Source organism: Adiantum capillus-veneris, chromosome 6, assembly GCF_014529385.1.
Source record: "Adiantum capillus-veneris isolate H3 chromosome 6, ASM1452938v2, whole genome shotgun sequence".
NCBI lineage: Eukaryota > Viridiplantae > Streptophyta > Polypodiopsida > Polypodiales > Pteridaceae > Adiantum > Adiantum capillus-veneris.
The window spans coordinates 111,065,890-111,081,483 of record NC_140936.1 but is presented as its reverse complement, the minus strand read 5'-3'; the positions used below and the strand labels follow the sequence as shown (position 1 = coordinate 111,081,483).

The 15,594-nt window shown below is 41.8% G+C and overlaps 1 protein-coding gene and 1 pseudogene across 2 annotated transcripts in view; both read left to right on the top strand.

The window, feature by feature from the left end:
- The first annotated feature begins 3,144 nt into the window (after nucleotides 1-3,144).
- Nucleotides 3,145-3,807, top strand: LOC147456087 (glutathione S-transferase T1-like; annotated as a pseudogene).
- A 5,088-nt stretch (nucleotides 3,808-8,895) lies between these two features.
- LOC147456086 (cytochrome b5-like) overlaps nucleotides 8,896-15,594 on the top strand; it is a 45,857-nt gene continuing 39,158 nt past the window's right edge. Inside the window, exon 1 of one of the 2 annotated variants that reach the window (XM_086514653.1) lies at nucleotides 8,896-9,127. In XM_086514653.1, the coding sequence (XP_086370779.1) occupies nucleotides 9,092-9,127 (36 nt within the window). In that variant the 5' untranslated portion in view covers nucleotides 8,896-9,091. Of the gene's footprint in view, nucleotides 9,133-15,594 lie in introns of both variants that reach the window. The other variant, XM_086514652.1, reaches the window with a different exon arrangement.

Below are 15,594 nucleotides of genomic sequence, written 5' to 3'. Positions count from 1 at the left end.
TTGCTTTAGCACTCTTTGTGATGCAGATGAGCCTGATTCATTTGAACAAGCTTTAGAGTGTGTTCAGTGGAAAGATGCTATGCAGCAAGAAATTGATTCTATTCATAAGAATCATACATGGGATCTAGTGGACTTGCCTACAGGTAAAAAGCCTATTGGTACAAAGTGGGTTTTTAAGGTAAAAAGGAAACAAGATGGTACTGTTGACAGGTACAAAGCAAGGCTTGTGGCAAAAGGCTATGCGCAACAGAAAGGCATAGATTATGATGAAACCTTTGCTCCTACTTCTCGTGCGTCCACAGTTAGATCACTAGTTGCAATTGCTGCTCATCATGGTTGGAAAGTGCATCAGTTGGATATCAAAATGCTTTTTTGAATGGTGATTTGCAGGAAGAAGTTTATGTAAGTCAACCAAGTGGTTTTTTTGTAAAAGGTCAAGAGCAAAAGGTATGTAGATTGCGTAAAGCTTTGTATGGTCTCAAACAGGCTCCAAGAGCATGGCATGAGAAGATACATACTTATTTGATTGGCCAAGGATTTCAGAATAGTCCAACAGAAAGTACTTTGTATGTCAAAAAGAGAGATGGAGTTCTCATTATGCTAACACTTTATGTGGATGATATGCTTCTTACAGGCAATATTGCAGAGGAAATTGAAGCGTTTAAAGATGCTTTGAGAAAAACCTTTGAGATGTCTGATCTTGGTTTGCTACATTATTACTTGGGTATTCAGTTTGTGCAATCAGAGGATGGCATATACATGTTGCAGGCAAAATATTTGCATAAAATTTTGGACAAAATTGTAAGCCAATCTCTACACTCGTAGAAACTGGATCAAAGTTGAGCATGCATGATGCTGGAGAACCTTTTGATATACATACTTATGCAGCAGCGGTTGGTTGCTTGATATATTTGGCAGACAACACTCGTCCAGACATTCAATTTGGGGTTTCACAAGCAAGCAGATTTATGCACAGCCCAGGTATGCATCATTGGCAGGCTGTGAAGCGCATACTTCGTTACCTTTCAGGTACCCCTAATCTTGCCATGTTCTTTCCAAGGGGGGATATGTATGGAAAGCACAGTTCTATGCAGCTTCTTGGTTACAGCGATTCAGATTGAGCTGGTGATTTTGACACACGACATTCCACAAGTGGGAATTGTTTTTTCTTGGGAAATGCATGTATATCTTGGCTAAGCAAGAAGCAACCCACAGTGGCTACATCAACTTGTGAAGCTGAGTACAGGGCAGCTTTCACGGCAACAATTGATTGTGTATGGATACGCAGGTTATTAGCAGATCTTTGTGAGTGTCAACATGCACCCACTACCATTTTCACTAACAGTCAGAGTGCTATGGCAGTTGCAAGGAATCCAGTATTTCATGCAAGAACAAAGCACATAGAGGTTCACTACCACTATGTCAGGGAAAGGCTACATGCAGGGGAGATCACACTAAGTTACTGTCCTACACAGGATAACATTGCAGATCTATTTACGAAGGCGTTATCACGAGAAAAGTTTGAAGCTTTCCGAAAAGCTTTGGGCTTACTCTCATACACATGATGATCTGCTACCTTGTACGGATTCACACTATCACTACAGGGGGGATTTGTAGACATGTAGTAGTGTTAGTGTGTATACGCGCTTCACCAGGGGCACTTTTCTCCCACTGGGTTTTCCCCCCTGGACATCTGGTGTGAAAGGACACCTTATCTCTTAGGGTTTCATATAAGCTTTGTAGCTCTGAGTTTGTATACTCTATTATTCCAATACAGAGAGATAGACTACAGAGATCTCGTACGCAAGCTCTGTGTCTTCTCCTTCTCCATCTTCTTCCTACTCTGAGTTGCTGTCTTCCCTCTGTTTCCTGTTTCATCATCTTCAACAGTAAGGAGAGAGAAATGTTATTATTTTCCATAGAGAATTGCATGCCTAGCTGCATTTGGATTTTAATAACCAAAATAATAGTCATCTCACATAGTGGGGAGAGTATAAGAGGACCACAACCTACAATTATAATGATGTTTTCTCATAGCCACCCAATCAATCTTTAGGGAGAAGGCTATGTTCTGGCATATTGGCATCATTCATGATATTTGTAGTCTAGAGCATAAAAGTATTAAAAATGACAAAGAGTAGGTAGAGCAGAGATGGTGTTGCCTCGGCCTTGGATGCAGATGAGACTTTAGTAGAAGGGAACTGGATGATGTGTTCAAGATTTGAAGCCGTTGGAGATGCACACCAATTGTGAAATTGATGGCATTCTTGAGATGCTTCACTTAGGATTGAGGCTTGTTATGCCTAATTTGGGGTAGCGGAAGGTGGCATATGTCTTGTAGAACTTGTGGCATTGTCTCTAAAATAGTTTCTCCAAGCACAACTAAAAGTTGGTTGTCATGTGTTGTGCTGAGTGGTTAATATTTTTGTGTGTGAATGAGAATAATTTGTCCTTGCTTGTATATTGATAGCTTTGTAAGCCGATCGAATGTGGGTGGCGTACTCTTGCAAACCATACGTATCAAACCTGAGTAAATGAATGATAATGGTTTCCCTCCAAAAATGAGTCTTGGGGTCTCGAGCTTGGGTTGCACTCGAGGATCAAATTGTGGCGGTAGACTTAGGACAATATAATTTGATGAGATGAAGTTCCTCTCTGCAAGAGCGGAGAAATTCCCCCCACAAAACCGTCTCAAGGATTCAAGTCAGCTCGCTATAGGCATTTCTTGAGTTGAGTGGTCCTTTAATATGTCTTCTTCGCATGATTACATAAACATAGATTGTTTCAAATAGCCAATAAATAGCAAGTTCCAAGGAAAAGTTTTTTTTTAATAAATATATTTTGAGACAATAGAAATGTAATTACCAGCTGTGGAAGAATAATTAGCACGACAACATATACCGTACCATTAGTGTGGCCCGTCCTTTGCAAAGTCAAGAAAAAGTAGTAAACATGCCTCGGTCGGCAAATACCAAAGGAGGAGGCATGGGAGTGAGGTTGATCATAGTGTACCCACTCTGATGAGCAGAAGCACATCATAGACACATGGTACTCTATGATACGAGAGAGAGAGAGAGAGAGAGAGAGAGAGAGAGAGAGAGAGAGAGAGAGAGAGAGAGAGAGAGAGAGAGAGAGAGAGAACTGATGGTGAAGTTGCGAGCATTTGTAGCTCGTATGTCACAGCCTTCTTGCGCTATCCTCAATTTTTGCTTAGCAAATGAGATCAATGCAGAGAGTATTTTGCGAACCTAGCTAAGGGTGAACAACGAAAGCCCGAGTATAAACCCATCAACCCAATGGACCAGGTTCCCGAATATTAGGGACCATTGGTACCTCACTGATGTTAGAAAGGAGCTAGAGCTCAACTTGATTGCATATTGGATTGGCATCATACGTGTCTATGACATAGCCTAGTCTAGTGTCATAGCACCTACTCTAGCTCGTGCTCTTGATCCTCATGCTATAGCAAAAGCTAAATCTCTTTTGAAAGCATCCCTTAAAAGGATGGGATGATGTAGCTGAGTTTGCAACCGTCTATTGCAGACTTGAGCCTTGCCGATGAAGTGACGTAGTTGCAGCTTCTTGGTAAAGATTGTGTTGCAGACTTGTTGGATCCCAATCCCAAAGTGAAAAGTGGGCTCGGTGTAGTTAAAAGAACCTTATCTCCACTTTTTTTTTTTCCGATTACATGAGACTCCGCTAAAAGCATCCAGGATGTACCAAAAGATAAGGGAAAGGGACGTGCTTCATTTTCTAGTGAAGGTAGCTCTTCAATTTTCCTGCAAGAATTGTAGATGGCTCTCCTAGGCGAGGGCGATATGCGCACCAGTTGGAGGTCGAGAGGAGGGTCGATTTACAAGGGAGGGCAGACCATGGCGTGAGATGAACAAGGGATGCACCATGCACTAGGAAAGAGAGGTCATGCAAAAACGCCTTCCATTGGACCTTGACCTCTCGTTATATGCCTAACAGAGCGGTTTTCTCTCTCTAATTACCAGAAAGAGAGATAGCGAGGGAAAGTTCGTCTGCCTGCCTATGCGGGGGGGTGTGTGTGTGTGTGCAGCTTTGTAGTGAATGAGGAGCAGAGAGAGAGAGAGAGAGAGAGAGAGAGAGAGAGAGAGAGAGAGAGAGAGAGAGAGAGAGAGAGAGAGAGAGAGAGAGAGAGAGAGAGAGAGAGAGAGAGAGAGAGAGAGAGAGAGAGAGTCAGATTGCAGAGGGGGTTGGCTGACGGCCACTTGTGTGTGTGTGTGTGTGTGTGTGTGTGTTGGGGGGGGGGGGTTTAAAAGTAGGCCGTAATGCTGCGGCTATAAAACTGCATGGCTAGTTGTTGTGGTGTGTGGTCGATATTCAGCATGGCTACACCAAGCAGCCATCACCATTATTTGGAAAATACAAAGAGAGAGACGATTAATGAACAAAACAAAAATTGCACGAACTACAATCTTATGCACTTTAACAAAAAAAAAAATGCACGAACTACATGTGCCTATAATTGAGCTCCATGAGTCGCTATTAGGGTTGGCAAACTGCATGCACCAAGAATCAAATAGCGGTTGCATGTGAGTAGTACAATGGCGGCTATGGTCAGGTAGCAAGGCACTGGATTGGTTGTAGGTGTTCACAACATTTTGGGTTGACGTCATGGGTTGTCGTCCGACACTGCTCACTCAAGGTGAATAGGCAGCCGGTGTGGCAATGTGTAGCTATCATACAACAAGGTGCATGAGTCAATGTTATGAATGGAGTCGACGGCCATGGCTTCCCAAGAGACGGGGCCAAAGCTGTACTCGAAGAGAACATTATTGCACCTCAGACATTCCCATGATTTCGTCTCTCTAATCAGTTCTCTATACTTGACTATTTGTACGATTCTTTTATTTTCAATTAATCTTACATAACCTTACAGATCTTAATCTCTTTCTATTAAATTCTATCAGTCTTCGTCATATTTCCTCATTAAATGTTTTTAAAGTTTGGGAAGGGGATTATCCCATTCATTCCCCAGAGGGGTTTTCTTTTTTGAGACAGAAAAAATTCCCCTCTTCATCAGCTTATTTTCATAAAGTCTTTGGAAGTTGCTTCCTATGACGATTTGTACATTTCTTATGCTCTTTCAACTCCATTCTCAATTGAATCTTGCTAGACCGTGAAGGTCTCTTCGTATCCCGTAATCCTTATTCTAATCACTCAAACTCTTCTTGCTTCATACACCCAAAATTGTTACGTCTAGAAGATACAAGCATGAAATCTTCCCTATAGTTATGTACATCTCTCTTAGGTATATCTAGACTAACATTGACTTATTTCGATACATATATGCATGAAAACACTCATTTTTCTTTTGATATATTCATACATACATAACTTCATAGGATTAATTTAATTGCCAAACAAAGTTTCATTCAATAACAAGAATCCACATGCCCTCCACAATCCAAACACAAATACAAATTTATGAAATTAAGAATCACCTATATACAATACCAAAGAAGAAGAAAATCACTTTCAAAGGAAGCATGGCTTATCTATGATTATGGTGATCTCTATAGCCGGGATTGTTGCAAACTAGAGACCATAGCCATGGATCTACATGGCATAAAACAATAAATATACGTACCTGCTAACCATACTTGCATATAATCCAAACTATACACGATAAGAGAGAGACAGAGAGCGAGAGGAAGCACAAAAGCACGTGCAGACGCACCTCCTAGAGCGGAGTGCTACATTGGCACAACAAGAGAGAAGAGAGGAGAGGAGAGAAGAAAGAAACACGCACTGGGTAAAATCTCCCCCCGTGCAAGATTGAGCATTTTCCTCTTGCACGTATTTATTTATATATTTCTTGAATGCTCAAAATGAATACATACTGGCTAGCTGGACATAATTGGCCATAGTTTATAAAGAGGACTTTAATAATGAAATGTCTATAAATGTGCTATCCTTTTGCATAACCCTTAGCTTTTTCCACATGTCACTTGCAATAAATAAACCATTTTCCATTTTCATTATAGCTTCATTATCATGCTTCACCGTCTGCTTACAAAAACCTCTCTCAAGCTTCCATAATGCAAAATCCACCATAGCCTTATCAAAATGAGCCTTTTCATATTGAAAGTTCAGACTAACAATGCTAATCATCACATCCACTTTGCACCTACTATCAAAAACAATGTCTTCCTTATCCCCATAGAGATGCATATTCATCAACATAACTTGCTTCTCCGCTTGCAAGACCTTTGCTAAACTCTAAGAGAGCGTCCTTTTTCTTTGTCCAACTACCACATACCTCACACATAGAATCATTCATAACATACTTTTGAAGTACCAGTCAAACTATCTATATTGGCAAGACAACATAAAGAGGAAACCCTGCTTATGGTCATCCTTTTGTCCACAATTGTCAAATACTTTTTTTCAAGTGATCAAAATTCAGTAAAATCATCTTAGAACCAATGTTAGGGAAGGCCTAGAGTTGATTCCTAAGTGGACCCCACCTGGCAATCAAAGCAACAAACACTACTCTCCTTTCCTCCGTGGGGGCACCGGTATATGTGAAGGATTGGGGGGTTGGCCTCTACAACACCTCAAACCACCACAAAGAAAAGAGGATGAAGAGAATAGCTTTCTCAAGATAATATGGCCTGATCTCCGTTTACAAATTTCTTCAACCTCGCACAGGCTCGACTAGCTCGACTAGCTTCCCTCTACATTGCCATAGCCCCATCTATGAGCAATTGGCCTCAGGAAAGGAAAAAAAACACACTAATTGTTGGGAGGGAAAACCCAAGATAAAACTATGCATTTTTTCATCATAAAAACCATAGCCTCACACCACCTCAGTAACCCTTACATATGCGAGATGGGGCTCCATAGTCGCTCCCAACCATGCTTATAAACCCATCAAAAACCCTGCCAATCATGAGTTATACAAAAACTCATGATTTCAGACAAAAAAATCATTAAAAACCATGGAAGACATGGGGAAACACTCTCCCATTCACAACAAATAACAAAGGGCTTTCACTGCCAAACCTGAGTAGTAGACATGCACATACAAGGGAGCTCTGCTTCATGCAACTTCCATTACCAAAAATCAAGAAGAGTGGTGAAAGTGTAGAGGTCACATCCATGTTCATGGCATTCTTGATGAGAGACAGACTCTCCAATCAAGGCTCGAGGCTCTCTCACACACACATGGGCACCTCGACTACACAACCCCCATGCACCACCGTAGACTGCAGCAATAGAGGCTTTCTTCTTCAGAGTTGAAAATCCCAACTCATTTACTATCCCAAGAAGATAAAAGTTCATTTTCTAGTCATATTTTTAAGGCACTTACTCACTCTTTAAAGTCTCAACACTTTTATGTACAAAAACAACAAAACTATATATCCCACACAACTTGCTTGCATGCGTAGAGACAGCTGGCACACATCGCCTTTGTGCACTTTGTAAAAGCATGCTTTATGTACATCCAAGGGTTCCAAAATCACAAAAAAAAACTTCTTAAAGTCTTTGGGGTGGACCACATCATTTCTCAAAAACACATCACAACATATTCAAAACTAATCGCTTCATTGTTTTGTTTACATAGATGCATAATCCTTTTTACATGGGGGATTCACCTTGAGAAACTTATCATACCAAGTAAGTGCAAGGGAAGGGGGCTCTTTGGGAGTTTAGATAAGAGTATAAGTTAGGGGTAGGTCTCCTTCATTGCTAAAACATAAGGGAGGGGGTTTTTTATATATACTTCAAGGGAAAATAAGAGGTATCTGGGGGTAGTGGAATAGATTGATAACATATATATAGACATACATGTTCGGGCTTTTTAATAGTAAACAAGCCAATTATTGCTACTGAATTACATGTGGTTACCCTATTACATGCCCCCATAAAGAGAATACAAGCCAATCTGATTAAGGTATTGACTTTAAAAATGTAACTTGTATGGCATCAAGTTTGATTTTGTTAAACTTGAAGATGAGAAACTATACCAAATCTTATATATAAATTAGAAGCATAATAATTTTAGTAACTACATGTCGTACAAGTGTAGAAAGGAGGATCATTTTTACTTCACATGAGTAGTAAATAAGAGTTTTCCAAGACTCTCAACTCTCAGGTGGCATGCACTTTTCTATAAAGAGTGAATCCCCCGGGCCTTTTTAAAACACACTTAGGATAATTGCTATTCTACATTGAAGATGAAGACCAATGACATCTACTTTTGTAAGTTTTTGATATATATGAAAAGTGGAATGCACTTTGCCATCTTTACTTTGAACACACATAAAGACACAAGGGTACCTTGAGCTGAAATAATGACTCCTTAGTACACTTTATCACAAAGGGATGCCTATGGCTACTGTCAGTAAATCCTCTGCGGTAGGTGGTGTGGAATGTGTATATGGCGAAATTTCAAATTGGCGACGACCTTCGAACTGAGGCACTGTCCAACAATAGGGAATTTCTGCTTCATCTGCCGTAGTCCACTTACTTGATCGTAGGTGTCTTCCTTCTAATGGACAAGCCATGTCCCTAGTTCGCCCCCAAACTTCAAAGGACCCTAAGGGCAGTTTCGCACGCCATGGCGACGGGGGTAAAGCTCACATTGGCAAAGTTGGAGGGAAGCATATAATGAGTTCCGAAAAGCGGATAGAAGGCTTGTCTTGTGCGCTTGATAAAGCTGGGGTAGCGCCAACTCTGCCGAAATTGGCAGAATGGGGGGGGCTCGTCTTCGTTGCTGACACACGCCATGTGGGGGTAGCAATCCCGTGTGCGGATGTGCTCTAACTAAAGATATTATTATAACTACTCACAGCTATTCACCTTGCTCTATCCGTCCAAACATTTAAGGCACATGAATGCTTCTTTCTCAGTACTTTTTAAGCATGGGAAAGCTTCGTTGACCCGTTGCGTCTCTCTCTCTCTATCTCTCTCTCTCTCTCACACACACACCCACCCACCCACGCATGTGAACTATCTCGCTCTGCTGAGTTGGTGTCTCTCTGAGCAGGCCTTGGTCAAAATTTGGTTTCCGTCTGCGCCATGTCTACGATTGTGAACTACTCGCAGCTAGCTGAGCATGGCACCGCCAAAGATTGCTGGCTTCTTATTGGAGGCAAGGTGACTCTATTTCCGTACTAAGCTACATGTGCGTGTGTGTGTGTGAGAGAGAGAGAGAGAGAGAAGATTGATTGTGTGATTTGTATGGGGATTTTATGGATTGGACTATGTAATGGAGTGAGTACTCATTCAGTGAGTTATTCTTGTGCCTGCATATATAACTACGTGCAGTATGTATGTTTGTGACTCAGCAGATGCCTTTGTCTTACCACATGTGCGGACATACATGTGCACCCTCACGCGGTGCACAGGAGAGGCCTGCATATATTTCTACGCGCAGTATGTATGTTTGTGAGTCAGCAGATGCCTTTGTCTTATCACATGCGTGGACACACATGTGCACCCTCATGTGGTGCACAGGAGAGGTTGCCTAAGGGAAGAATGTTCATTGACAAAGGACAAGTACCTTCTTGAAAAACAAGGTATAAGCTGCATAAACATTCCAAACTGGAATTGCCAACCTGCATACAACACTTTGAAATTGCCTTTTCGAGGATGAGGAAACGGTGGAGGGGTATAGTCAATTGAGTGTAGACGAGCTTACAACAATCCCGGGGTATATCGATGAAAAGACACCATAACAAGTTTTGCATAAACACATGAATTTCATGAACACCTTCCAAATTCCATAATTTACATAAGCATAAACCAAACAAAGTAGTTTTCATGATTCCGTTAAAAAATAATCCAAATAATACAATACATCATGTACACCAAGGGCTATACTTATTCACTATCGCCAATTTCCATCTCTATTTCTCTTCAACTTGACCTTCCAAATGCTAAGGCCCAAAAAGCTTCATGGCTCTTTTTTATTGGGCTGCATCCATTTGATGTTGTAGACGGTCACTTATGAAAATTGGAGTGGCTGTTTTGCATAAAAAACGCTACTACTGTTGGTGGGTTGGTTGATGCTAGGGATATTGATGTGCTGATTGCTGAAATCTCCAAGTGCTGGGAGAAAACGCCAATGTAGGCTGATGCTAGCAAAAACGCCGAGGGTTGGTCCTCCCATAAGGGTATTGACTTGATGATGTAAGTGGTCACCCCAGGGGTCACCTTTATATGACTTGCAGGTGAGGTAGGGTAATGCTGGGTTAAAACCTCACGACTTTATTCATGCTGGGAAATTATTTATAATAGGAGTACTATTAATAAAAGGTTCTTTAGATACTGTTAACTACCCAGGTTAGGTACTAAAGACGCTAAAGTGCCTGGACATGCACGTCGTGCATACAAGCTCATAAAGGTGCTAGAACACTGCCTAGGCTCTCCTTAACCCTAGAAGTAGGAGTTAGCTTGTCCACATGCACATAGGGTTAGATGTGCACGTGATATCCACCCCTTTTCAAGGTGAGGTACTTGTTACGAGCTGCATATTTTCCTTGTAGTTCACCAACAACCTTGGTTAATCCGGGAAGAAATCTTTGTCGGCCCACATTGCTTCATGGGGTCCGCGATACTTGAACTTCAAAAGCGACTGCTGTGTTTACTTCTTTAAGCTGTGCCGAAATCAAAGCAAGAAATTCTGCTCGGGCTCCATGACTTCAACTTTGTCTACATTTTCGGGTTCATCTTCTTCAAGAATCTCTTTGGGGGATTTTCTTGAAACAACTTCAACCAAGAAATATGTAAAACGTCGTGCATTGACTATGAGTTAGGCAACTGCACTCTCATAGAGGCATCATTTTGAATGACTGGCAATGGATTATACATCCTAAAAGACTGTGGATAGAATGTAAACAAAAAACTTGATACTTCTCTATCTAAAATAGCCGACTTTGGCCCCACAAAGGGATTACCAATGCTTGATGGGCGATTGTGATGTATGTTGTGCTGTGATTGTGACCTTTCAAGGAATGAGCATGCAAACTTATCGACACAATCAACAATGTGGAACACCGTGTTCTCCTGAATGGAAATTTTCTACTTTTTCTTAATTGGTCTTTATCCTTCTGTGCCCATTCGTGAGTGAATCATGTGTATCGTGCAATGTGGCTTTTCTATGAGAAGATAACACACAAATGATGATAAAAATACAAGAGATCAGTAGGAATGAGATACTCGGAATTTGCATATTGATTTTTTATGCTATCAAAAGATACTTCTTGAATGGGTACTATAAACCTTGACTCAAGAACCAAGATTTGTCCTTCGCACCTGAACGCATCTGCAACTTGGTTAGCTTCACTAGGAACATAGTCAATTACCACAAAATTGCTCAACAGATTGCGACCATCTAGCTTGAGGGTCGTTCCAAAGTGCCCTAGGCATAGACTGGAGCCACATGAGGGCTTGATGATCATAATGAACAATTAAATTTCTATCATACAAAAAATACTTTCCATGCTTTAGAGAAGGAATGATAGAGAGAGGTTCCTTGTCATGCACTGATTGAATCTTTTCTGAATTGTTGAACTTTGTACTGAGAAATGCAACTAGATTGTGTGTCTTATCTCCCTTTTAAGACATGAGAGAGATTAATGACTCGGAAGGAATGCTTTGCTGACCGCAAATGACCACGAAAGAGGCACCTTTACGAGTGAAAGTGAGCGTATTATCTTTCCAATTAGCTCATGGATTAATCTCACAAAACGACTTACAGAAAATCATATCACATCCAGAGAGAGGAAAAATAACAAACTTTGCAACAAAAACATCTTTTTGAATGGAGACTTGCACACTAGGACATTCATGCGTGATTGAAGAGTACATGCCAGGAGCAAATCTAGAAACCGCAATGGGATCTGTTGGAATAGCTACGAAGCGTGTGCTCTTTAAAAGAGAATCACTAATCACATCATGCATTGTGCTAGAATCAAACTAGATCACAATGCTCTAACCATTCACATGACTATAACACTTAAATGAGAGATTCATCAAGATGATCGTTAGAAACTTAGGACACATTACTTTGCTCATTTATGACATTAACAAAAGATGCGGGTTTTGTGGGTTCTTTCTTAGGTGATTCCTTAAGACAATCTCTTTTCATGTGACCTTTATTGTGATATGTAAAGCATCTTCCTTCTTTTCTATACTCTGTTCCTTCTTCAAGACTTAACCAACCTCCTCCTATTGCTTGAGTCTCAACTTAGGGTTACTTGAGTTTTAGCCTTTCTTTTATTATCATTGTTAGGTGTAGTGGAAGATTGAGTAGAAGAGTTATGCAGGGTGTGAGAAGGTGACTTGTTCTCTTTAGGCTTATCTATGTAGTGTCATAAACTGTTGACGTGTCAAAGCCCTGAAGAAGGGTGCCAACTTGCAGATGTCGGCCAAGGGGCCTAAACCCGAAGAAGAACAAGTAACAGAAGAAGAAGTCCTACCAACTTATGGGGACCCTGTCTGATGGGGCCCCACGTAACATAAAGGATTAAAATAAAGCAAGACCTACAAAAAAAAAAATTACGTAGCAGCTGATGACGTGGCAATTGTACGAAAATTTCAGATATTGCACTGACATGATGATGTGGTAGGCTGCACGGATTTTTGCGTTTTGCGCTAACTGCTGTACGGAAATTCCGTGATTTACACTGACAGCTTTTTGGCATTGCTTTTGCACCAGATGCTTTTGAGTTTGAAGGCTTTTCACTGTAAATTGCTTTTGGGGCCTAAGGCCTTTAAATATGTGCTAAGGGCTCATTCTCTGGCATCTTCCTGGAGAAGGTGCAGAGTCTGGAGTAACGGCTTGTACTGTGTTGATGCAACATAAAGAAATACCGAAAGGGGCGCCAAGGTTTTGGGGCCAACATTAACTGGGGTGGAATTCCGCCACTCCGTGTCGCGTGTCGTCTCTCTCTCTCTCTCTCTCTCTCTCTCAATTTAGTTGTTATTGAAGTGCTAAAAGTCTATTGAGTCTGTTCTTTTCTATTGGCACGTGGTGTCCGTCTTGTGACAGTGGTATCAGAGCATCAGGCGTGTGCTTTTCTGAAAGCATACCGGTCCTACAAAAGAGCAAACAGAGATATTGGAATTTTATTTGAGGTATCCTTGGCCTCTGACCCCGGACTTATTAGCCACTCCCTCATACCCGGGATATGCGCCTAACCAACCCAAAGATTTCAAAGATGGCGGCACGACAATCAAATTTTTTACTTTTTCCGTGGTGAAAGATCGCAAGAAAGCATTACAGTTCCTACAGCAATTCGACAACATCTATGCTTTAGGGAACTATACAAAAGAATCCAAGATTTCTCGAGCAGCGGGATTACTTAAAGATAATGCTATGCAATGGTGGAGTTCAATCGCGACACAACCGCATGCTCCAAGGACCTGGCAAGCTTTTGACGTAGTTACATGACTTCTATGTTTGAAGTCCGGATTTTGGCAGAGTGGGGCAACTTGAAAATGCTTGCCACCGAAACCATGGACGAATATAACCAAAGGTTTCTCGACATGTACCTTCCGGTGTCCTTCTTTAGGTCTGTTCCCTTGGAGGCCCAATGCGAGTGATACACCATTGGACTACCATCACCATTGCATGAATATTGTCTATCCAAGCAGGTCTCCACCATGCAAGAACTTATGGACCATGCCGTGGTCGGCTACAAACTGATGAAGGGAAAGCTAGAGTTTACCACCAGAAGAATCTCCGGCCACTAACCACAACTCTCGGCAACAACGAACAAATTCTCGAGTCTCGTGAAAATCAACCGCAAAGGCCTCGTTTGACGCCTCCACAATGAGACACCTTACTCCAAGAAGGCCGATGCTTTGGATGCTTTCAAACAGGGCATAATCATTCTAATTGTCCCAAACGCACTAATAGACCAGAGGAGCTGACGTTGGCACCAACGGTCGATAGAATCTCGGCGAGAGCTAGACCCGCCATTGGACTAGTTCCCGATATTTATGGCATACGCCTTGAGAGTACAAATGAATTGTGTCGAGCATATGGCAAAGTCAATGGCTTCAAAGCCCTTATTTTCTTTGACCCCGGAGCTACAGAGAACTTCATCCATCCAGAATTCTTAAAGCAGATGTACTTTGATTATGATGCAGAGGGTAGAGATATTGAAGCTGAGCTAGCCACGGGCAAACTCAGAAAGTAGTACCGCTCATTGGTGCTCTTCCAGTGACTATCCAAGATTATCATGGAAAAGTTGATTTCTTCATCATGAAGTTGGGCAATTGTGACGTTCTTTTGGGCATGCCTTGGCACGACAAGAATGATGTGTTGTTTTTGACTCCCGGCCTGGACCTTGATGGTTATGCGGGAGGAGTATTATAAAGTCTGAGCAGTGGTTACTCTCAGCACCTCCAAACGACGCAGGCTGCGGTCTAGGGAGCGTTTGGTTGTACAAGGCCTCTTTATCTCCCGGCCCGGACCTTCTTAGGTTATGCGGGAGGAGAGATGAGGAATTTGTTGAATATCTCCTGGCACAGACCTTGTTAGGTTATGCAGGAGGAGTGTTCATCGGCGGCTTTATGTTTCTATGTCTTGTAACATGCATATGTGAGCATTTGTCTTGCATTGTGATGTGCCAACCATTGAATATTCCTAACTGGATGAGATTGCTTGGGTATGTAATTTTTAGTGCATCAAGACACCGATGGAAGATGAGTACGGTCTGGGTGTGATGGCTAATTTCACTACGCCAGAATATCAAGAGTTCCGATCTGAACGAAAGGAGAACCTAAATCCTTGATCAAAACAGCTGAAAGGAGAAGCTAACTCCTTAACAAAAAGAGCAAACTGATTGTCTCTCGGAATGACCCTCGAAAAATTTTCAGCTAACTTGAGTTGTTTTGCAGATATGCTGTAATCGCGGACGATTACTCTCCTTCGTGAAGGGGAGATGTCACAAACTGCTGACAAGTCAAAGCCCAAAAGAAGGGAGCCAACTTGCAGATGTCGGCTGAGGGGCCTAAACCCTAAGAAGAACAAGTAACAGAAGAAGAAGTCCTACCAACATATGGGGACCCCGTCCGATGGGGCCCCAAGTGACATAAAGGATTAAAATACCTACACACAAAAAAATTACGTAGCAACTGATGACGTGGCAGTTGTATGGAAATTCCGAAAATTGTACTGACATGATGACGTGGCAAGTTGTACGGATTTTCGCGTTTTGCGTTGACTGCTATACGAAAATTCGGTGATTTACGTTGGCAGCTTTTTGGCATTGCTTTTACACAAGATGCTTTTGAGTTTGAAGGCTTTTCACTGTAAACTGCTTTTGGGGCCTAGGGCCTTTAAATATGTGCTAAGGGCTCATTCTCTGGCATGCTTACTGGAGAAGGTGCAGAGTCTGGAGTACCGGCTTGTACTGTGTTGATGCAATATAAATAAATACTGAAAGCTGTGTCAAGGCTTGGGGCCAACACTCTCTGGGGTGGAATTCCGCCACTCTGTGTCGCGTGTCGTCTCTCTCTCTCTCTCTCTCTCTCTCTCTCTCAATTCAGTTGTTATTGAAGTGCTAAAAGTTTGTTGAGTCTGTTCTTCTCTATTGGCACATGGTT